The following is a 23911-nucleotide window of genomic DNA, read 5'->3' as shown; positions in this document are numbered from 1 at the left end:
CGTACATGTCAGGCCCCCTTTTAGCCAAGATAGGCCGACGCCCCTCTGACCTTTGCCTCCGTCAATGTGGCTTAACAGGTACTTTCTATCATACCCTGTGGGAATGCCCAGCGGTCCAAGACCTTTGGAACCGCGCCGTCCTGAAAATGACTGACGCCCTAGGGAAGCCGGTCCCTCTGACTCCCAAATGTGCCCTCCTTAATATATGGGACCCTACAGACTTGACTGCAATAGAGCAGCGCTGGGCGGACCTAAGCTTCCTCCTATTGAAGCGTGAAATAGCCATGCAATGGGGTTCACCGCACAAACCGCTCCTGATTAGATGGGTGGCCGCAATGGACGTGTGCATGCTGTCCGAAAAATCGGTTTACAAAACCAGGGGATGTCCCGGAGTCTGGGATAAGAAATGGGGTCGATGGAATGCCTATAGGGGCGAATTATGTACTTCCCCAACAGCGGATATGGCTATGACCAGGCGTATCATCCCTCAGTACGTGTGATTGTGATTGCTTCTGTACCGTGCGTGCTCGATGGCGAGAATGCGGTCTGCAATTGTTCAGATTAATGTTTCCTCTGCTTCGAACAATCACGTTTTGTTTTAAAATAGAAAATACCATAGACCTATGGATTATCCGGAACATGACTTTCGCTACTCTATGCATACACCTTGCTACCACGCCGCCGGACCTCCGGGGTGTCGGCTGAATGGCTGCGTTTACTTTGGAAATGTTGCTTGGTAACTATACATACCGCAGCCGGCCCTCGGGGTTGTAGGCTCTATGCTTTGTCAACTCATGAATGTGCAATAAAGGTCTTGGAAAAAAAAAAAAAGGAATGGTAAGGGGTTCTTGGAATCGTGGATCCGTAGCGTTCAGGGGCAGTAAGGATTTTTTAGGGTTTAGGGAAGAGTAGCATTAGGTGCAGGAAGAGGCTTTTAGGGTTAAGAAAAGGGCAGCCTTAAAGGGTAATAAGGGTTTTCAGGGAATGGAAGAATTAAGCGATATTAAAGGGTTTGTAGGGTTTAGGGAAGGAATCGTCATATGGGTTGGAGGATTCAGTGAAGGGTAGTTGCAAGGGGCAATAAGGTTTTTTATATTTAGGATTTATTGATGGGTAGTATTAAGTGGTAGTAATGGGTTTTTAGCGTTTAGATAAGGGTTGCATTAAGGGGATTGAAGATTAGAGAAGGGTAGCATTAAGGGGCAGTAAGGATTTTTTAGGGCTAGAAGTGAAGCAGTGTTGTTACACAACAGCTAGACTTGATAAAGAGCTCCGAGAACTTGATAACCGATAATTCCAGCTCTTGGATGGTAAGCACTTTTTGTGTGGAAGCACACAACTTGTGCCAAATACAAACATGTGCTTCTGTCCACGAACATATGTGCAGAGCCAAAGTCCCTTTGTATAATAATTTTGAATGCTCTTTTCAGGTTGAGAATAGAAGATCTAGTGTGACCTGCGCGGTCAAAACAGACCTAATAAACCAACATTACCAAGCATTACCCAAATGCACTGGCACCTCGACCAAAGAAAAGAGTGGGGGGAAAGGAACTAGTACGGAGAAGGAAAGGTAGATTGGTATAGAAAGAGGTACCCCAAAAGGCATTGACAGATTAAGTTGCGTCTTACCCGTTCAAATACTCTGAAGACAAAGGAACATTGTTTAACAACAACACGCAAATACAAAAATATCACTCATTGGTACCTTGGCCTGACCCCTGAGTTATCACCCGCTTTTCTACACCGAAGGTCGCGTGTGTGATACCGAGCGCTGACCTTACTACCCTGGTGACGTCCTGACTGTGGTGCTGGAGTAAGGACAGCCCTCTGACTCCTGGGAAGCTTGCTTTGGGGTGGGGAGGGAGGAGCGGGTGAAACAAAGATGAAGTCGGCCTGTCCAGATAGGCCGTTCTAAAAGTGGACAAGGCGGAAACGAAAAACCCTGGTTGCCTATCACGCGCCCTTCGTTTAACATAAACAAGGACGCGAGCCAACTGAAAAGACGGGCGTGGCTTAAAGCACCCTTCTGAAATCGTATTGATTCAAAAAGGCCATCGCATGGCGAGAGCAGCATATGCACGTCGCCAACGCCAGGAGAGACCTAAAAAGCCGAAGGGACAATTTACCTCTACTAGAAGGACAAACTAATTTTCGAACTAGAAACACAAGAGGCTGTAAACAAAATACTGCACGCCAGCTGGTGTCATTTTGATTTTATTTGAGGAAATATGGGGGAAACAGAATTTCCATAATACACAAGAGACATAAGTTAGAAAGCACTGCAACAAATAAAAATAAAAATAAAGTAGAAAGAAGGCTGAACATGTCTACTTGTCACCAGTCTGCTTTGCAGCTCAAAAATTAGTAATTTTTAATGCAGTTTGTCATTTTATTATCTTATCAGAGTTTGGGTTTATTAATCACAAAATGTAAAGTACTGCTATTAATATGAAAAACTAAATAGAACACAAAAATCACTTTAAAAACCCCATAAATATGTGATGCACATTAGTGTAACAAAACAATTTCTGTAAACATTTTCTCCAACATATGTGCATAAGATAAAAAATAACAACACTGCAGTCATACAGTTAGGGTTACTTCAACTTAACAATACAGAAAATAATTAAGTGTAACTAAACCTAGAAATGGGCCTCCCTTAAAAAAGCATGGTTCTGAAAGAAGTCTTCATCATTTAATATATAGTGGTTTTCTTGTAATACTGTTCTAATTTGCAGTTTTGACACCTTGGCACTTTTGAAGATGGGAGCAGTCATTAGTTGTCCCAAGGTGGTTGGGGGTGGCTGGGAACACTTGCCTACTCCAGTTGGGAGTTTCACCAGCAGATGTGGACCTCTGAAAACTGAGGCCATTCCTGAACTGCAGAATGAGTCCTCGCTTCCAAGGCAGTAAAAAAGAGAAGAACTATATTTCAGGCATCTGTCCCACTGGAAGGCTACTTTGTACAATACAAGATCAAACAGCATAACAAAATTGGCCTATTGTACATGGAGAAGACCTGCAGTACGGTCCATCATTAATCCAAAGCTTTGTTAACATTCTCTATGTCCATTATCCTTTCACAAGCTAAGGACAATAATGCTCCCTTACCAACATAGGCTAGATCGACTATGTCCACATTTATTTCAGCGGGTTGGGAAATAGCAATAGTATTAGGAGTAAAAAATGTCAAAGTACTTTTCTGACGTAACTTTAAGGCTTTCACAAATCAAAACTTATTTAAGTCCTTGTGTACGGGGTGAATCATCCACAAATACAAATAACTTATAAAAGGGACTCAATTGGTATAAACAGTTGTGTAAATTAATCGAATTTTGAAATCTGAAGCAGGCTGGACATGAAGACACACCTAGCCACTTTGATACCCTGTCCTGCCAACCAGAAAACCTTTGTGCATTTGTTGCATTTTTCTTTTTGGCAATCTCGTGACCAGTCAAAAAAAAACAATTTTGGGTGATTGAAAAATGGGGAGGGGAAATCATCATGCCATGCAGACTGGAGAACAGAATACCAAGTCCATATGAGAATAGAGGACTGTGTAAGAGAAACTGAGACTGTTCACAAAATGAACAGCTTAAGGCAGCTGTCAACAAAGTACCCCACGAAAAATGGCTGCATCATCAAGACAATGTGCATCATTACATCACCAATAGATTACACAGTCAAAGAGTCTCAAGAAATTAATATGTAGCCATTAGACAAAGGTATTATTGTCGAGACATTTATCACAAATGCCTAAACCATCTTACAAAATAAAAAAAGGAACATTTTATTTGTATTTTTAAAAATTCAGAACTGGGATCTTCCACCTAAACACAAGTATGATTTTATAAGTAAGCAGTATTAACTACATTCTTAAAATAGTTTTAGTGCATTGCATTCTTTAAAAAGAAATATTCCTCACCCCCGCATTCCCGCTAGCTTCCTACAACATTTAACAGTTCATAAAACTAGCATAGCGTCTGTCTTGCTGCACAATTCAAATTTCTTAGAATGAAATTTCTATTGTATTTTTGTGTGATTTTTTTGGGGGCAAAATGTATCAATCTGCCACTGTTGATGTTTTGGTAGGAACAAGACAGGAGGTTCTGTTCCAATCCATGTTCGCATTTAAAGTTCATGTGTCAATATCTTGCCACTATCATAAGGCCATTCTATGATCGCAATGGCTACCCCCTTCTCCTGCGTTTTAACAGTCGAGCATTTTCTTCTAGATGATTTGGTTTTCAGATGACACATCTGTGTTCTCAAGAAACGTATAAACAAAACCACCTCTTATTTTATGCTTTAAAAACAATGAGGTAGGCACAAAAAAAAGGCATAGTCTGGATGTTTTTCTCCCACTCCCTGGTGCAGACATGCTTTTTAAAACGATTGTTGCACTTCCAGGTTTAAATAAAAATTAAACCTTTAACCGAGGCAGTGCTAATACTGTAACAACAAATTCTGAACTACACAGAATCCTTTTGCAGAAATTCAACTAACATTTTAAACTGCTGAATGAGTTTTAGCAAAACCTGGTGTTACAGAAAAATGGCCCACAGCTTTTTAACCAGGTTTCTAAAAAAATAAAAAACAAAAAAATAAAAATACAAAAAGGACCTTTTTACCCTCCTACCCCAAAATTATCTTTCTCTCACTCAAAAAAATATGAGTCTTCCAAAGTTTTCTTTCTTTCACATTTATAAATATTAACTTCTTGACCTCCGCCTTCCTTTTTGTCCACACTTTGCCATATCACAGTAAAGAAATGTCAAGAATTTACACTGTTTACACAGTATGTCAGGCTTCTGCTCGTGTTCCCACGTGCAAACTCTACTTTTCACCTTCAATCCCATGCTCCTCGGGTCATAGCATCTGCGCTTTTAAGTTCCATTCATGGTCCGCATGCTATTCCCATACCTCCTTTGCTAACCATCAGTGTCATTCACAGTCTAGAAACTTCCAGAGTTGAGGGTCAGAGGTAAGAAAAGGAAAAAGAAATATTCTGTTTCGCTTTGCGTGATTCCAAACCTAAAACACTTGTAGCACCTGACAGTAACATCTCAACAGCACCAGCTGCATTGCAGCCTGAACGATTAAAAAAAAAATTGATTCCCGATGTCCAGGTGCATCTTTAAGTGAAGGGTAGCATCAATGCGCAGGTTGCACTCCAGTTGCAAATTATTCAAGTTATGAAGATCCTGAGGACTTCGACGTGCCCGCTGTTTCCATTACTCTTCTTACCAGCTTAGAAGAGAACTCCGTCCCAAGGTCATGAAATAAACCTGGCTGCTCCCACCGGACCTTACGGATGCAAAGAAAACCTGACCAAGAAAAAAAATTATTGTTGAGGTTAAGGTTGTAGAACGGATTACAAATTTAGAATTCTAACTTTATCAAATTAACCATTTTCAAATATTAAACAGGTTTCTTTATCTGATAACTTTGTGTCGCAAAGCAGATGAATAGCAAACTTGATGAGTCAGGGGCATAGCGTATCTACACAAATGTAGGGGATGGACTAACACTTTCAGACTTAGCTTTTTGTTTCACAAACATGTATAATAAAGAGGTTAATGTTGAGCACCTAACATACGAAAACAGGATAAGGCTGTCAGTAATTTTGAGATGCTAGCAGAGCATGATGCATCATCGTACCTGTATTATGTTAATAATACAAGACTTTGTTATGAAAGACCTTATAAAGAGTGATGCAATGATGCTCGAGAGGAATTAAAGAGTTGGATTATCATACACGTTACAAGAGACGTTTTGCAGAAACTGAAGCAGGGTGACATTTGGCATGAGCTGGGATAAAAGTAGAATTTCCCTTCTCTTTGCAGTATATCCTATTGATGTAAATAGAATACTCATGAGGTACTGTAGCCACCACCCATCAGTACAGTTTCCGTCACAAGATGCTAAGATATTCCCTCAATATATATTTCTTCGTTCATTGATTCTATGTATTTATCGAGCGATCTGACCTCTACACTTAAGCATCACAAACACATAGGCACCCTTGATGGAATATCTCAACAGGATCTCCCAACAGGAATATCCATGCTTTTGATCAGACATTTCTCTTGTCACATCGTACAAGAACATCTTCTATTTGATGGGCCCATCTTCATTTGGTTTGCAGTCATGAACACACTCTATTCTTCAATGGACATTACATTTAGCGAATATTCGTTTTCATTGTGTTAATCTAAGCTCAATCAGCTCCTTTAACTTGTTTCCTATGCGTAAATGTATTACGGCATTTAGCCTGAATTCAAAGGGCATCTTTTGACAAGATAGAATAGGTGGTCAGGAGGCATATTTCATACAAGTGTAAGGATATGATTTTGGGACTAGTCAATATTTTTTTCATCCATCTTCCATTTGCTGCGAGGAGGAGCTATTTCGAGCCCTGCATGGAGCAGAATTAGCACAATTAGTCCTGTTCTTGGAATATCCTTTGTGGCTTGCAAAATTATCCGGTACATGTTTAAAGAGAACAGGTAGACTTGCTTTAAGCCTAGTTGGCTTTGGTCCTATTATGATCCAGTGTTCCAATGAGGCCCACTGAGATAAATAGGTTGATTAGTTAGCAAACAAATTAACATAAAAAGAGGTCATTTAATGTTCCTTTTAAATTTGTACTAAAAAAGTGATGTTTGTTAATAGACGCTGAACATTACAATTATGTAAATTGTGTAGGAATACAAAATTAGTCATGATATTTAAGGTGGGTGGGTGGAAAAGTTAAATGCAGATAAGAAGCTGTATTCCTTCATAAAAATGGCTAGGTTCCTCTTTTTGTCAAAAGACGGAAATTTGTGTTTGAGAATTAGGAGGTGCTAAGCCAATCCTTTTCATTTACCCCACCCCAATACCCATGCCTCAAAGTTCACATTAAGAACTCCACCTGTCGTACGGTTTGTACCAAGTGTGGTAAAACTGTGCGTTTGTTGGTCGAACCACAAACACTGGGATGGTGCAAGTCTGGTTCCCTGCACCCCACTCGAGAGGTTGGCCTATAGTCCTGCTGGCTCACAGTGCACCATCCCCTCACCTTACAGGGTAACAGATGTGTCTGTAACTTCAGAACATGACAACCCAATCTCCGCTTCTCCCCCTCTCCAATAGTGGTAACATATCTAGAATCTTTCCCGTTGGACTCTTGTGCATATCCAAAGAGGTACATTAGCTTTACAAGAACAGTGAAAAGGATAAATACTTCCACCATTGTGCTAAGACAGTGTATATATGTAGGCATACAAGTACTGGGCTTTATATGTACTCCTGACAAGCGCTCCCTAACCTAGTCTCGCGGAGGGTGGGTCATCTGCCAAATCCCTGCATGGTGGACTAACTCCGCGTTGCCTGTGGGTAAGTGTCATCAGACTGTCCATTTTGGAGTAGAACTGGCCACCCCTCTTGTTGGTTTGCATGAATCAGCTGAGCTGGAATCCTGACATGTGGTAACCCTGCAGTGCCAGCTGAGTGCTCCTCTGTCTAAACATGGAAGTGGCTGTTTATTTATAACAGAACCCAGGTGGCCATGTCGCAACCTCTGTTTGTGCTGTAGATGCTTATTCTAGTTGAATAGCCGTGTCGCCAATCGGACAAATAAATATGACATTTGCGCAGTGAACTTTATACCTTGTACTGAATGTTCAAGGTATAATGATAGAGTGCCTATGAAGCTGAAATGTAAGCAATACAGATTCAGAGAATGCTATCCTGCATTGACATGCATGCAAAAGTCATAGAGTGTAAAAGTGAAGGCAACTTAAACGTGAGCATGTAAATGGTGCTGCTTCTGCTAGGCCTATCCTTACCATGTGACACACCGACATCTATCTTTTGATTTCCCTCCCTCCAAAATTCAATTTTAAAAATTCTAACCTGGAACATAGCAGGTCTCGCCACCAACCAGGATAACCCTGATTGGTGTGCTTTTGTAGACCTCTACGTGATATGTATATTCCATGAAACATGGGCTCTCAACCCCATACATAGATTGGGATATGTAACGTTTATGGAGCTAGCTTTGAAAGGACCTAGAGGGAGACCCTCGGCGAGGATTATGTATTTAGATAGGCGTTCATCTTGGGTTTTCTGTAAAAAGGATAGATACCAATAGCCCCGATATAACCTGTATTATATTATCACATACCAAAACACCCAAACTGGCCCTTATTAATATCTACTCGAGGCCAGTTGGACACTTCCAAAACCCTAGAGTCTTTGTCCTCTCTCTTGCACTCCCTCCCTGGAGACGTTGAGTTAATGATTGGTGGTTACTTCAACTGTCATTACAAACCTCTTAATGGAGTCCATCACATCCCAACAGAGGAGGATGAAATATGGTCAATCCCCCAACCAAATATGTACCCAGTTAAACAGTGGTCACCCTCGGTACTTCAGCTAACCTCCATAACCTATTCCTTTTCTATTAGAGCATGCAATGGGCGTTTTATGGGGGACAGCCCAGGGCAACCAACCTACACTGGAAGGGGTCATACCTCCGTAATCAATTATTTCATGGTTAGTATGCCCCTATGGCCTAGGATTCTCAATTTCCAAATCCCTAATCGTACGGAAAGCGACCACAATCCCCTGTTAATTGAGATTAATTATGATCTGATAACTGAGGCCAATGAAATCTATGAAAATAGTGACCTCAGAATAATTCAGGGTGGGAGGAGAATCAGATGGGCTAATATAAAGAAATCCATTGAAGATTTGGGTAAACTGTACCTGAGTATAATCCCCGTCCTAGAAAGGGCAAATCTAATCTCGTCCCCCCCAATTGATATCAGTGAACAAAGGTCTTTGTCAGGGTTGCACGAGGAACTAACTACCTTACTGGCGAGCTCCTTCTAACAAAACACCCCTTATTAAATCTAAGCCTTTTGTCACCAAACACCCCTGGTTCAACGGGGGGTGCAAAGATATGAAGCAGGGGCTACTTATGGCATTGAAACAAGGCTCCCAGGCCGCCGGGACTGAAGCCAGGCGCGCCTATAAATTAATGATTTTTAATGCAAAAAAAGAGTGGGAAGAAGAACAATGGTACGCCATCAGATCTGCACTCGAGGCCAAAGATACTCGGTCCTTCTGGAACCTAGTCCATACAGGGAAACCAGAAGGTAGGACCTCAATTGATCCAAATATACCCGAAGAATCATGGTCCCTATATTTTAAAGAGTTATATTCTACTCCCTCAACATTAAATAGTCTAGTCCCTACTGTTTTGACGGAGATGGACCCTAACTGCCCCACACCACTTTTTACCTTGGACGAGGTTTTAATTGCAGTGCACTCCCTGCAATCGAATAAAGCCCCCGGGTTAGATAGGATCCCAGGCGACCTCTTCAAAGAAGAACCAGTTGTTTGGGCTCCCTATCTCTTATTACTTTATAATGCAATTTTGCAGGGCCTACCTCTGCCAGCCACATGGTTGGGGGCGGAGATAATTCCCATTTTTAAGAAGGGCTCTCCGTTAGAACCATCAAATTACAGGCCTATTAGCCTTATTGATGTCAGTCAGAAAATCTATGCGAGACTACTTTTACAACGCTTACAGGACTGGGTAAGAGACAATAATATACTGACTCCCCTCCAGGCAGACTTTAGGGCCAAAACGTCTACTATTGATCAACTTTTCCGGCTCCAAGTCCTTTATTGGAAGCACATCGTTCTGGACAGGGGAAGTTTATATCTAACGTTTGTGGACCTAAAGTCAGCATTCGATATGGTGGATCGTAACCAACTCTGGGCAATTTTATCATCAATGGGGGTGCCAGCCTATCTGTGTCACCAATTTAAACACCTACACGATGGCACCTTTGCCAGAGTGCGTTTTGGGAAGTATGGTCAGCTAACAGGGCCCTTTCCGTTTGAGAAAGGGGTTAGGCAGGGCTGCGTCCTTGCCCCTACCCTCTTCTCCCTTTTTCTTAACCTCTTCCATGCTCATGACGGAAGGGTTCCGTCATGAGCGTCGGTTGGCCTGTGCTCATGACGGAACCGTTCCGTCATGAGTCCATAGGTTCTTTAGAAGCTTCAGCACCGCAGCGGAATTCGCGCAGCGCTGAAGGGGTTAATGGGCTCATTGAAGACCTACTATCAACTAAAGATATCGATTCCCCAAAACTAGCCTCGCTGAGGTTCCCTGCATTAATGTTTGCAGATGATACTCTGCTTCTCTCAAAACCCCCTATGTGTATGCAGAGGGTTTTAAACCAGTTCATTAAATTCTGCAAACATAGAAATTTAGTAGTTAACATTGACTAGACTAAGTATATGGTATTTAATGCCAATACTACCAATTGCCCTCACCCAATGATGGAAGGTAGACCGTTAGAAAGAGTCCCAACATTTGACTACTTAGGGTTGACTCTAACTGACAAAATGGGGTGGGGAGCACAAATGGCCAAGGCAAACTTAAAATTAGTACAGACAACCGGGGGAATTTTAAAAGTCCCAAAAAATTGTGCGAATAAAACCATAAGTGCCCCATTGGAAATCTTCAAAGTTCAAGCAAGATCTTCCTCCCTTTACGGGGCGGAACTTTGGGGACATGTTCCTTCCACCGACCTAACTATTACAGAAAACAACTTCATTAGGCAAACTTTAACCTTGCCCAGAAGCACCCCCCTAGTCCCACTTAGGCTAGACCTGAATATTAGGCCTATAGCCGAAGCTATTGCCTCACGCCCCCTTCTTTATTGGAGGAGGCTGTGGAGCACCCCCGAGCTGGAAAGCTACAGAAGGGAATTGAAGGTGGTTCTAGCCTTACCAGGAGCATGTAGAATTCCATGGCTAAGTTACGTAAGACAGTCTCTAGTCCAAATTGGTTATGAAAATCTCTGGCTAAATCCGGAGGTCACTTCTCTATCTATTTCAAAGAAAACACTGTCTGGCGCTGTGAAGGACTTTAGTCTCGGAAGGACCATTAGCTCAGTATCATCAACGAGTCGGACTGGTGCCTTCCTGAGCCATAAGTCCACATACAGCTTTGAACAAGAAATAGATGTAATTCAACCCACTTTGGCGAAGAAGCTGTACTTACAGTTTAGATTTGGAACGCTGCCCCTTTATTCTATGACAGATAGGTGGACGGGGGGCCCAGTTCATTTATGCCCCGGCTGTAGAACCGAAAATGAAACCACTTTGCATGTTACTCTCTTCTGTCCAGCCTACTTACATATACGAAAAAAGTGGATAATACAATTATGTAATAATATGGGTATAAGGGACTACCAAATCTTCTTTAGGATCTTGAAGTCTGACACGAATCCTTTGATAGTGTCTGCTATAACTAAATTTCTGTTTTCTATGTGGTCTATTCGAAGGAAATTACTTAATAGGGCACTTTATGTTCTTATCCGATGAGACGTGTGAACTATTTGGGATCAACAAATGCTGTCTTAATTTTTTTAAACAATATAATTTTAAAAATATTTAAATTTTTTAACGGTTTTAACAATTTGCCTTCTCCCCTCTGACTGCATATGATGTATATTAATTTTTATATTAAAAAATGAACTGAGGAATAATGAAAATGTATATTTTATGTACTTTTATGGTTAAAACTAACCGAAATAAAGTTTATTGAATGAATGAATTTCCCTCCTCTTCTGTGGAATCCACTGTAGTAAGCATGCACTCTATAATTTTCAAAACTATACTGTATTTATGTGACTGGACTCTGGAGAGTAGATAAATATTTACAATGTTTAGAATCCTACTGTATTTTATTAATTGCTTTTAATGTTCAATTTTGTCATCAGCGACAACATACACTTGGCCACTCCATGAATCTCTCAGTCATTAAAAAGAACCTCAACCTGGCTCCCAAGCTTTTGAGTATGTAAAATATGATCAAGATAGTGCCACTGGGGATCTGTGGCCAGGCTCAGAAGCTAAAATTCTGGGGCTAGGCTCAGGTGTTTCCATTATTCAGTAGGTGGAGTACAACCAATTTCCTTAAGGTGTCATGCATTACAAACCCCTTCTACTTTAAAACAGCCTTCTACTTCTACATTTCCCAGTGATAATGTACTGATTGCAAAATGAACTTTCAAAAACTCTACTTGCCAATCGTTGAATTTCACATCTTTGCCATGGTGTTCGGACTTGGTTGCTTTCTTTATCTTCAACAAATGTCATCCCTGAACTTGTATCATCTGTAAACTTTTTGGGTTTCTATCTAAATTCTTCCGGGTATCCAACTGCATTGAACAACTTTCCAATCATTTAATAGGTCTTCTGATTAGACAGTAAGAATACCAGTCTTTCCAATTTACCATCCTCTTTTTATCATTCACGCAGAACAGTGTTTCAATCCTGATTCACAAACATCTGACCACATACCTACAATGTTGTTCTGCCAAGAGCCCCATGCCAATCCGCATTTTGTGCACAATTATCTGCATTGCACAGAAGGCCCTGTTTCTGGTACAACCTATGTGGAAAACAAGCTCAAGATACCAGGCTGCTCTAAAACCACCCTGCAGCAAGAATTTATTGAGATTACGAATTGCTAGCTTAAACACATCAAACCCTAAGATATTTCAGCAGCTACCCCAGACATTAACCCTAGTTGTTAGCTTTTATGTGGGCTTCTCTTGCTTGGTCATTCCAGTAAGGAAATGTATATATCCATTTGTCTTAGCAGTCATTCTTAATGACCTTAAGACTACAATTTACTTAAGGATCAATAATGAGTGGCTCGTTCAATTATGTCCTGTATGTAAAACCCTGTTTACGCACAGGTGGAATAATGAGTTTGGTTTTATTTCACACATCCGATAATTGTTGCATGCGTCAAATAACTCCACGTTTGTGACATTTTGGCAGGTCTGCTGAAATTTAACAAGGGAAAACATACGGTATTTAACTTATCATGCAGCTTTTGGCACGTTGAACACCAAAATCCATGTTATTACGCATACACTCATAATAGGTGTTATTTATCGCACCCTGATAAATAACGTGACCTGTAGTATCGTTATTTATCTGGGGCGACAAATAACGCCTCCACTCGTAATCAAGCCATTAGTCTTACTTTATGATTTTTTATCATGTTTCCCTTTTCGCCTTTTGGTTATTTTACTATGATATTGCAGCTTTCTTCTTGTTTTTTGCTTTTCTTGCTAATGATTTGGTCATTTTTCATGGTTTGTTTTGATTAGCTTGGAACTGTGCATCGTTACCCAATGGGGTTAAGGAAGTGCTAGGGAAATTTTGGAATAAATAAAATATACACAACACGTACATAGTTAGAACACTGAGGATTTTGGACCTAAAAAAGCATGATAAAACTGTCTGCCACTACGAAGAACTTCAACAGAGGCTTGCTTATAGGCACAACACCAAACTGGTCAAATTTGGTGGCAGATTCACCTTTTTTGTAACCATATATGGAGTGAGCAGACACCTGCCGAAAATGCTCATAAGCTAGAGAAGAGACACATTAAAGCAGAAGCACATTATGATAGAGCTGAGGTGATTCTGGAGGTATAAGCAGTTATCTTTAGATAAGAGCACTGAAGTTAGAGTTCCTTCTAGAATGCTGGGAGACCAATTTTCTAGTTATGCTGAATCCTAAAATTAAGACTGTGCTAAAAAAAGCACAGAGTACATTGAAAAGAAGATAGTTAATATAGGTTCAATTGGTTTTTCCACTTGTGTGCAAGATCTATATTGGACTACAACTAGACATCACAAACTCATCTGACATAATGATATATTTATAATGTGATTCTACCAACATTACACAGATTTGTGATCCACGATTTTCAAGTTTACACATAGTATTTTTGGTTTCATTTCAAGCTCCTTTCATTTTGTAACTTCACACTTATTTGATATGGATATGAGAACAAAAATACTGCCCGAGTCACAAGAAAATGTTGCCATTTAGGGTATCACATCTCACGAAAACCTACCTTGTCATTCCGTTCACATAAAAACTTCAGCCTCTGTGCCCTTTTGTGCATAAACACACCATCCAAGTGCCCAGTTTCCACTGATCGAATCTCTATAGCCTTCTCTCCCCAGCCCATGATCTGATTTGAACGAATGTAAGCTTCAAAAACAAAATAATGAAATTGAAGTACACAGAGAATTCAAGGGCAATCAAAAGAGTATAAAATCATATTAAAAACAGGAAAAAAGATGAACAGCTCCAACAAACTTTTTTTTTCTTCATTAAATGTAAATGTACTTCTACTGGAGATCTCAACAATCCTGTATAGTCATGGATCCTATACTTGTTTTAATGCAAGGTCAGAATTCTTAGTTAATAAATGTGATAACGTGCTGGCTGAGATACAACACCAACACACACTAGTCAGCTGCTTAAAATCTGAACACTAAAAGTATCAATAGTTGATTGAGGTATCGGACTAATTTAGTAAACATGATCTTTGAAATACACGGAGCCAACTGAAGGGCCTCGGAATTGCATTTTGTGAAGTAACAAAATTCCAAAAATCCCACACGCGTCCAATAACTCAGAACTATTAACTTCAATGAACGTTTAAAAACAGATCCCAGGATAATCCTTTGAAAAAATGGGTAAGCACTGTAATCATGCTAACAAATTATGTAAAGATGACCATATGAATGAATTCCAAATCTCCAGATAATTTTAAAAGTTTGCCTTTAATATACGTTAATAGAATCTATTGGATATACTTCCTCAGTGATTTTATTTTTACATGAAATGGAACCTCTGCTGTCACTACTTCCTAAGCTCATCACCATCACAAAGATAAACGCACAGCAAAATGTAACTAAAAAAACCTGTTTAAACACTACACGAAAGGTCACACGCAAGCTAAAGAACTGCAAACGTACCAACTGATGTTGGCATCTCCCCCCACTGCAGAACCACATCTTTGGTGATCCTTCCATAAGTGTTAACATAAACTCCTTCATCTTCGTAGCAAACCAATAGCTCCATTCCATCTGTGTTGGGTAGAATGATGATTGCATGTGGTTGGATGCTGCTCTGTATCTAGAAAAGGACAACAAAAACATTCTGAGAAGCAATAACGGAACTGTTTGACAGGAATAAAAAATGTTTGCACATGCAATAGCCATCAGAATCATTTAAATATTTGAGTAAAGATTGCTTTGAGCCAACTTCATATTTTTAGTGACTGTTACAAAAGTTTTTTTTACGAGAACAGGGGTGGGGAGCATATTATTTTTGGACACACCATTAATTTACAATTGGGCAGATCATTTGTTTTTCTTGCATACCATGATAATGAAACGCGAACCACAAATGCCATGCCGACACTCTAGTGCCTTGTTCACAAAGTAAGCTGTAAATTATTGTATTTCCATTTGCATTATGGAATCCAGAGCTGAGAAGTAAAATACATTGACAGAGGAGTAAATTTAACTAAAATAACAGCCGCTTTACAAGCCAATAATCTGATCTCACTTCAGAACTTAATGTGTTTTCCACCAATTGAGAGTTAAACAAAAAACACATTTTGTATGAGCACAGAGATGTTTGAAAACACAGACTTCCAATAATGTACTTTATCTTTAAAGTTGTTACTTTTCTGCAGTCATTACAGCTTTTGCTCTGGTTGAAAAATAAAAGAATAATTCGAACTAGAAAATGTAACCAACTAAAGAAAAAATATCATACAGAGAAGCATAACTGACACTTAAAACATCAAGAGAACATTACATGTTGAGCTCTTACATGTGTTGGCAGATAAATATCGTACACGGCTCCTGAGTCCACGTCCACAGCATGGAAACCAGCACAAGACCCATAGATGACTTTTAGCCTTTGGCCTTCCTCCACTGTAAGGTCTACCAGCAATGGCCTGTGTATCAACTCTCCAAAAGACTGAAGGATAAATAAAAATAAAACATGCCATAATTTAATACGAACTCAATATATCGGTCAGGATCCTTTAATACAGATTCAAAAAAGGAAACATAATTAATGCTGGCTGATCGATCTGTCATGTAAGCAGACAGAAAAAAACACTGTCTTTAATCTCCAAATAAACTATACCTTTCTCAAAATGGTGGAACTCAAAGTAGCACATAACAGAGAGCTCACCATCACTTTGATGGGGATCAAAGTATAACATAACAGAGAGCTTACCATCACTTTGATGAGGATCAAAGTAGCACATAACTAAGGGCTTACCATCACTTTGATTGGGATGAATTCATTATTTTGATATACCATGATAAATGCAAGAAAAATCAGTGAAAGGTTTTATCTCACAATAACAAAAAAATTATTAGAATATTACCTCTCTCCAAATTTAAATTATAAGATCATTCTTCAAAAATTCAAGTTAAATATATCTGTCAATTAGTCGGATGTATTGGGATTCACATTTTTCAATGGACTGGATTTAACTACTTTTCAGATGTATCAAAGTTACAATCTTTTATGGGAACTCCAAGTAGTATGCACTAGTCTTAAAATTATATTGAATACAATTAAATTATGACAGAAAGTAACATTGACTACCTATTAAATTTCAGAAAGCATTTACGATAACAAGTGCATTGATGGGTGATTGTTAAGTTCCACTTTGTGTAGTTTATTTCCCTAACAACTCAATCCCTTTTATAGTTTCCGCTTCAGTTAACAAGCCAACAAGACTGGCAAAATAACCCTATCCTGCACACCTATTTTTGAAAGCAAAAACACATGCAGACTTCCATTTGCACCCAATCACGAACAATAAAGAAACCGAAAGTTTATATTTAGGGCAAGCACAGCAAAGATCGGTGTTACAGGCACATTTGAGCTCAAAAAGAGGGGGGTTCAGGAGCAGCATGGTTGGGATTCTACTTACAAATCATGGTGCGCTCTGTATTATCAACTAACTCGTGACAATTAGACCAAGGTAAGTCAACCAATGCCCTCGAACTACCAGTCCTTCACCAATGCTGGTGGCTTCATGTCACTTAAGGTCATGCAAACCAGAATGTTGTGTAACTCAAGAAAAATAGTGTTCAGATAATGCAGCATAAAGAAGTTGAGGCCTACTGTCGCACAGTCCTCCATGGGTTAGTGAGCCACTCAAAACATAACATCTGCGAATACCATAAACCATAAACACAAGGCAGGGAAAATTAGCTTTGAGCAAGGGCATATTCTTCAAGAAAATGTTAAGGTCTCCAGTGATGAGATCTCATGATGTGAGACAAAGAACACGGTCAATGAACTGGAAATGTACCTTAAAAGCCATGAATTTGTGATAGGGCTTTGGTGCCCAAGCATAGACTTCCACAGAACTCTTCAATGCAATGACCAGGAACTTTATTCTTTCATATTTCACTGAAATAAAATGCATAAATGGACAATGGGTAAACCTGAGGAGGAACATTTGCATGTACTCTCAACATTCGACACAGGTTAGTAGTGTTTTATTTTTGTAATTTCTATTTTGTAAAGGATTCTGAAACTACTGAACCAGCAAACAAATACACACATTGAGCAGAAGTGATGAGTTAGAATTATTAGAATAGCAAACAACAAATCAACAAAGTATACCATGCAGGGAGTCACATGTAGGTGCAAGAGACAGTTCAATTTGCAGCAAGCCCTAAATCCAGCATACAGGGAGTCTGCAGATACCACTTAAGGAAGCCTGACTGGCTGAAGTAACAATTCAGCTAAACAAATGTTTCTCACAGGCATATATCACCTCTACTATGAGGGTTAAACAGTGGCTTCAGCAATATTGCATTGATTTTATCATTCTTGTGGATGCGTGTAAAAGAGTCAGTTGTATTTCTAGTCATGATTTTTGGGAGAGGCCATTTACAAAACTAACAATAACAAATAATTTACAAATGCACAAGGTTTTAACTTGCCCAGTCCATAAACTTGTCCTGGGGTTAGGAGGCAGGGTTCAATCATCTAATCCTAGCGTACACATTCCATATGTTCAGTTGCTCTGTTTCCCCTCTTCAGAGTCTGCTTGAACTTTAATTAAAACATATTTATATTCATATCTTGGCACCATCCCACCATGCCAGCACACAGTATGCCAGAAGTACGAGTTACTTACCTTTGGTAATGATGTATCTGGTAGAGACGATTCTAGCTGCAGATTCCTTAACGTAGAATTATCACCAGGTGTGAGACTGGATCCGGAAAACTTTTTGCCACAGCATCCCTGCGCTCCGGGGGGACAGCACCAAGGGACTCCGCCCTGACATCGTCCACGTCCATGACGTCACATAATTCCCACCCCTGCGCGCCTACGTCAGTTTTCTTCTGAGAACTTTTCAGCGCCACAACGCTGAGCCATCACTAACAAAACTGTGAGATTACTGGAACAGTGTGCGAAAACCCCGCTAAACAGAAGGGAAGAAGCAATGGTGAGGAACAGCACCATCCAGAATAGAGCCAGGTACTGAGGCATCAAGATCTGGAACGAAAGAACAGGGCACCGCTACTGGAAAGCAATCCTGCAAACAAAAACAGCCTCCCCGGGGCAGAAGCATGTGAAAAATACACAGTAGACCAAGAAGCCTGCAGCCATCGCCCAGAACAGAAAGGGACACCAAGGTTAGAATGGAGAGCAATGACCAATCGATTTCGGACAATACCAGCAGGGAGAAAGTCTCCCGAAAGCTAAGGTCGAGACCAGCCAAGGCACCTCAACCCCAAGGACTGCCAAAGACAGAAGTGCAAGCAACAAGGGGAAGAAGAAGATCGAGCGCACCCCACACTGGAGACCAGAGTGCAGGGGCGCAGGAGTGCCTATAAAAGTAAACAATGGAGCAACAACAAGGTAAGCATCACCCGGAGGAGGGAGTAAGAGAGGGCACTCGCAAAAGACAACCACCCGGAGGCAGGCGAGTGCAGAAGACCAAGAGGGCCCTCACAAAACGGGGAGGAAGGGTGGGTCGTGAAGGAATCTGCGGCTAGAATAGTCTCTACCAGATACATCGTTACCGAAGCTAAGTAACTTGTACATCTGATAGAGACTTCTAGCCACAGGTTCCTTAATGTAGAATAGATACCCTAGCCATACCCAAGGAGAAGGAGGGTCATCGGAAGCCCCAGGTACAGGCAATACAAAAGGAGGCCAGCAGCCAATGTACCAGGAACCTCCACCGAAAGCCCCCAGTACAGGTAACGCAGGGGAGGAAGAAGAGTAGCCCAGAGACTCCTAGAAGAAGACCAGAAACGAGGGCAAGAGCCATCCACCAGGAACAAAAACAGTGAAGAGGACGGCCAAACTCATCACAGCTGGACGTCAACAAGCCAGACAGAACAGTGCCTCAGTAATAAGGCAGGTGGAAGAGAAAAAACATAGCCCCATAACACTCCAGAAAAACCAGAAGCAGGAGCGCCAGGCCTCACTCCAAGGCCCCTGGCCATGAACCAGAAGAAACGGCTGGCGCAGCTGGACGGTGACAAGCGCCACCAAACTAAACGTCCAGACCACAACGTCCAGGCGGGCACAGCTGGGTGCCTGCAAGCAACCAGCCAGAAAACAAGAGGAGAAACAAGTAGGACGAACCAAGTCGTCAACATAGGAAAATACCTCTTCCGGACACCAGACAGAGGACCAGGCCAAACGGCAGACAAAGGGCAAAAACACCACAACACAACGCCGCAGCTGCCCAAGAAAACGCATCAGTGGCATACAGCAACACCAGGAAGGGCAGGGAATCCGCAAGCGGGAGTCTACACCCTCCCAGTGTAAGACAGGGCTAAACAATAGCTATAAATACCCCATGTAGGGAAAGCACAGCCCAAGAAGTATGGGAACCACTCCCAGGGAAGAAAATCCCATATTCGAGAACCAATTAGAAAACCTGCGGCAGAAACCACAAAAGGCTTAGTAAGCAGCCAAAAAGAACCCTCTTTGTCAAAAGGGGGCTGAACCAACTGAAGAGGTAGGCCAACCCAGGACCCCGAGGGCACAGTATCCCTCACAGAAAGTGTAACTGTCGCCCCAACACTAGATTCTAGGAACAGTGGAATAACACCTCCCACTAAGACCAGGAGGATCAACAAAACCACCTACTGAGGAGGAGGAGGACGGAGCCCTGCAAGAAGATGCTGAATGGCGGAGTCCGCATGAGTGTTAAACAGAAGGACCCCGTCAAAGGGTAGATCAACCAAGCGTTCCCTGATATTTTCAGGAAAAACAGCATTACGTAGCCAGGCATGGCGACGGAGAGCCACAGAAGTGGTCATAGCGCTGCCGAGAGCATCAGTAACATCCAAACCCGCACGAAGAATAAACGCGGCCAACTCCCTACCATCGAACACATGGCCCCGCAGATCAGCACGGGCACCCTCATGGGAGACATGCAAAAGAAGGCACACAGAGTCCCACAAACTGGAAGTAGCCCTGGTCAACACACACACAAAGTGTTAAGCGCTCGCAAGGCAGCGCTGGATGAAGCGAAAACATTCCGCCCCTATGAATCCAACCACGAGCCACCCGAGACGGAAGAAACAGCACTACAGGTAAACACGGAAAGGCATTCTGCAGAAGAGAGCCTTGAGTAGAAGGGTGGAAGGAAAGACAGACAGGGTCATGCGGAGCAGGGCAGTGGCGATGCAGAAGCGCCTGAGGCACTGTATCACCAGTTGCAGGGCGCCCCCAAGCCCATATAGGAGAATTGTGGAGTGACGCTTCAAAGGGATGGAACAACTGTCGTCCACCAGAGCCCTGGTGGAGAACTTCCAAAAGGTTGTCCACAGGAAATGGAGTGACCAGTTCTCCTATCCGCAGAATACCAGCGGCTGTGGAAATGGCCCGAACAAAGGCAACACTAGCCTAGCCTCCATAGGGCGCAGCGGAGGAGAAAGTAGTTCCTCCGTGAGCAACGGCTGCAGGCTGGGCCGTCCGTCCTCATGTCTCGGGGAGAAGCGGCCAGCCCCGGAATAGTGGGGGGTCCACAGATGAACGGGGAACCTAAGGAGCCCCAGGAGGCAGAGAGGCCAGGGGGATAACCCTCCACAAGCCACAGAAAGAAAGGTCCGAGGATTTAGGCTGTGGGGGCGGCGAGGAGCCCTCCCTGGAAGATGCCGGTGAAAAAGCAATAATACGGCGCCCTGTCTCTGGAGAGGAACACACCAACAGATGGCCAATCTCTGGAGAAGAAGGGACCTCAGGGGATGACTCCAGAACCCAATGCCGGTGCGGCGCCGTGGAGTCCGCCATCGGCGCCAGATTGACGTCAATCGGCGCTGGAGGGGGCACTCGTGGCGCCGGGCCGAATCCTGCCACCACGTGCTCTCCACAAGGGAGGGGCGGGTCGACTCCAGAACGGCGAGGGAGCAGCGCCCAAAAGGAGCTGGCTCGGCCTCAGACGGGGCAGCCGCCCTGCCGAGGACCAAGGGGGAATCGGGAAAGCACCCCAGGTCCCTGCCTCCACCCGTGACTCCACCGGAGCCGGGAGGAAGGCTCCTGGTGCCGAAACTGCGCCGGCTCAGCCTCTGGTGAGTGAGCTGCCTGCTCAGAGGACCGAGCGGGACTCGGGGGCAAGCCCGGAGTCACCGCGGTCTCCTGCGACGCCACAGGGAGCCTCGTATGGACTTGCTGCGAGGCAGGGACGCCAGGCGCCAAAGAGCGGAGCCCGGAAGGACCACACCTCGACGGCACCACCCTCCTATGACCATGAGAGCCGGAAATTCCGGAACCGCTGGTGACTCAATGGAAGGCCCCGCGCGAGGCAAGGGTTTGGCGGACGTCTCAGGAGGTGGAGAAAGGGCCAAAGAAGCCTGCAGTGCCACCGGGTAGGCTGTCATTTGGGCCCTAGTCGCCTCTGCGTCAGGAAACAGCAGGTAGGAAGGAGACAGGCAGGTGCGCATGTCCCGGGGGGAGCAGGCGCCCATCGCGAAAAGAGGACAAGGCCTTGGAGACAAACAAAAGGACCTACCAGTCGGCGAACCACGCCCTTGGGGCCACGGCGAAAGACTATGTCGCAGACAAAACCGGCAGTTCCTTGCTTCAGAGGTTGGGGACGGACTCTGGGATGACACCGACCTGGACAAGCGTGCCGACAGCAACTTCATCCGGCGCTCCCGCTGTGACTTAGGCTTAAGGTGCTGGCAGGCATTGCAGCAGAGTCGTGGTGTTCACCCAGGCACCATATGCAATAGGGTGAGGGTCCGTCGCCGATATGGGATTCGCACAGGAGGTCCACATCCTACAGCCCGAATGCATTCGCACACTTTTCCACTTAACGCCAAAGCGTGTAAAAGAATAGAAGGCCAGGACACAATCCACGCAAAAAAGAGAAAAAGCTGACATAGGCGGGGTGGGACTTACGTATCCTCGCTGATGTCATGGACGCGGACGATGTCAGGGCGGAGTCACGTGGTGCCGTTCCCCCGGCGCACAGGGATGCTGTGGCAAAAAGTTTTCTGGATCCAGTCTCATGCCTGGGGATAATTCTACGTTAAGGAATCTGCGGCTAGTAGTCTCTATCAGATATTACCACCTTTACAGTCATGATCAGCATTTCTGAACTAAAATATCTTCTGATTTAATGCCACAATGCAAAGAGCGACAATTTGATCAAGTGAGTATCAGGGGTACCTACAACATGTCATGAATGAATACTATTCATGCTCACAATAAAACAAGAACAGTCACAAATGTAAAGGAAAAGCTGTCCTTAACCAGTTTCATTGGACCCTGAACAGGCAGGGAAAAAGCAAAAAACCTTTGGACCTGTTGCACCGTCTATGCCGATCCTCCAAGAAGTTGTGCAAAAGTGGGCTCAGCTCTTTAGATCAGTACTAAAGACTACTGGCCGGCCAAGTATCACTGTGTAATTCTTAACCTATAACTAACGTCGGTGGAAAAAACACTTGATGCCTGTGAATCATATTCTAAGGTGCTGCCCTACGCAACACCATAGAATATGATCCACCCTCCTCCGTAGCCATGGTAGAAGGAGACAGTGCGCAAGGTTCCGGAGCATAATCCTTGTCACCTGCATCCCCTGGATCCTCATCCCAGTCCGGGTCTAACTCGCATTGGGCTGTGAGAGGGTCCTCAGACCCCTCCCAGTCCTCCCTAGCCTGTGGAAAATACGGAGGTGGGTGGACAAGGGGTAAGAAATTCCCAAACAGAGTGTCGACACCCTTCCGGCACCTGTCCCATGCCGGGGAGGGAGCCGGGGATGGCGTCGGCCGGGCTTGCGGCCAGTGTTGGCGCAGTCTATGCCGGTGGTGGTCGCACAGGGCCAACCGGCATGGACGGGGATCCAGGCCTGGATCCACGGCGATCCCTTGGGGTCGACGCTGGAGTCGTCGACGACGTCTGGGCTAGAGCCGGTGACATAGAATAACGAGGACCCCCAGCCGGGCCCAAAGGCGCACCGGCGGGGCCGGACGGTCCAAAGACACGTGCCATGGCTGACAGGTACTCCTACAGCTGGGCCGGAGTCGCCGATGGACCCAGAAAGGGCAAGTAGGCCATCAGCAAATGCGTAAGCACCGCTGGAGCCACAGGGGCGTCGCCACCTGCCCCCTTAGCCACGTCGCACGACCGGCTAGGGGAAGGCAAAGAGCGACGACGCTTCTTTGACTGTTTATGCTTCGCCTTCCCAGACTCCGAGTGTGAAGACTTCGAGTGATGGTGATGGCTCCGCGCCAGGTCCCTCGACCTCCCTCTGGACTGGGATCATGAACAGCACGGAACCGACTCACGGGCCTCCAGCCACTTTCGGGACCGCTCCCGCGAAGTTTTTGGAGCCATGGCCCGGCAGTGGGGGCACGACTCGGAATCGTGGTCGCGCCCCAGGCAATAGAGACAATCACGGTGCAGGTCAGTCACCGACATCGTGCGGGGACAGGCCGCCCAAGACTTAAAACCAGGCACCCCTATGCACCTGCAGATTGATATATTACTTGAAAACGGAGACAAAA

General features: G+C 43.6%; 1 protein-coding gene across 10 annotated transcripts in view; it reads right to left on the bottom strand.

Annotated features, from left to right (window-relative positions):
- Positions 1-2198: 2198 nt before the first annotated feature.
- The window catches only part of MAP4K4 (mitogen-activated protein kinase kinase kinase kinase 4), a 642366-nt gene continuing 620653 nt past the window's right edge, over positions 2199-23911 (bottom strand). For 9 of the 10 annotated variants that reach the window (XM_078658041.1, XM_078658045.1, XM_078658037.1 and 6 more), the window contains 5 exons: positions 17235-17335; positions 15728-15877; positions 14863-15022; positions 13950-14089; positions 2199-5327 (listed from right to left, as the gene is read on the bottom strand). In XM_078658041.1, coding sequence (XP_078514167.1) covers positions 5244-5327; positions 13950-14089; positions 14863-15022; positions 15728-15877; positions 17235-17335 — 635 coding nt within the window. In that variant the 3' untranslated portion in view covers positions 2199-5243. The remainder of the gene's footprint in view (positions 5328-13949; positions 14090-14862; positions 15023-15727; positions 15878-17234; positions 17336-23911) is intronic. The other variant, XM_078658047.1, reaches the window with a different exon arrangement.

The sequence above is a fragment of the Lissotriton helveticus genome, chromosome 8 (genome assembly GCF_964261635.1).
Source record: "Lissotriton helveticus chromosome 8, aLisHel1.1, whole genome shotgun sequence".
Classification (NCBI taxonomy): Eukaryota; Metazoa; Chordata; class Amphibia; order Caudata; family Salamandridae; genus Lissotriton; species Lissotriton helveticus.
The sequence above is the reverse complement of the archived record's forward strand: the minus strand, read 5'-3'. Positions and strand labels throughout refer to the sequence as shown.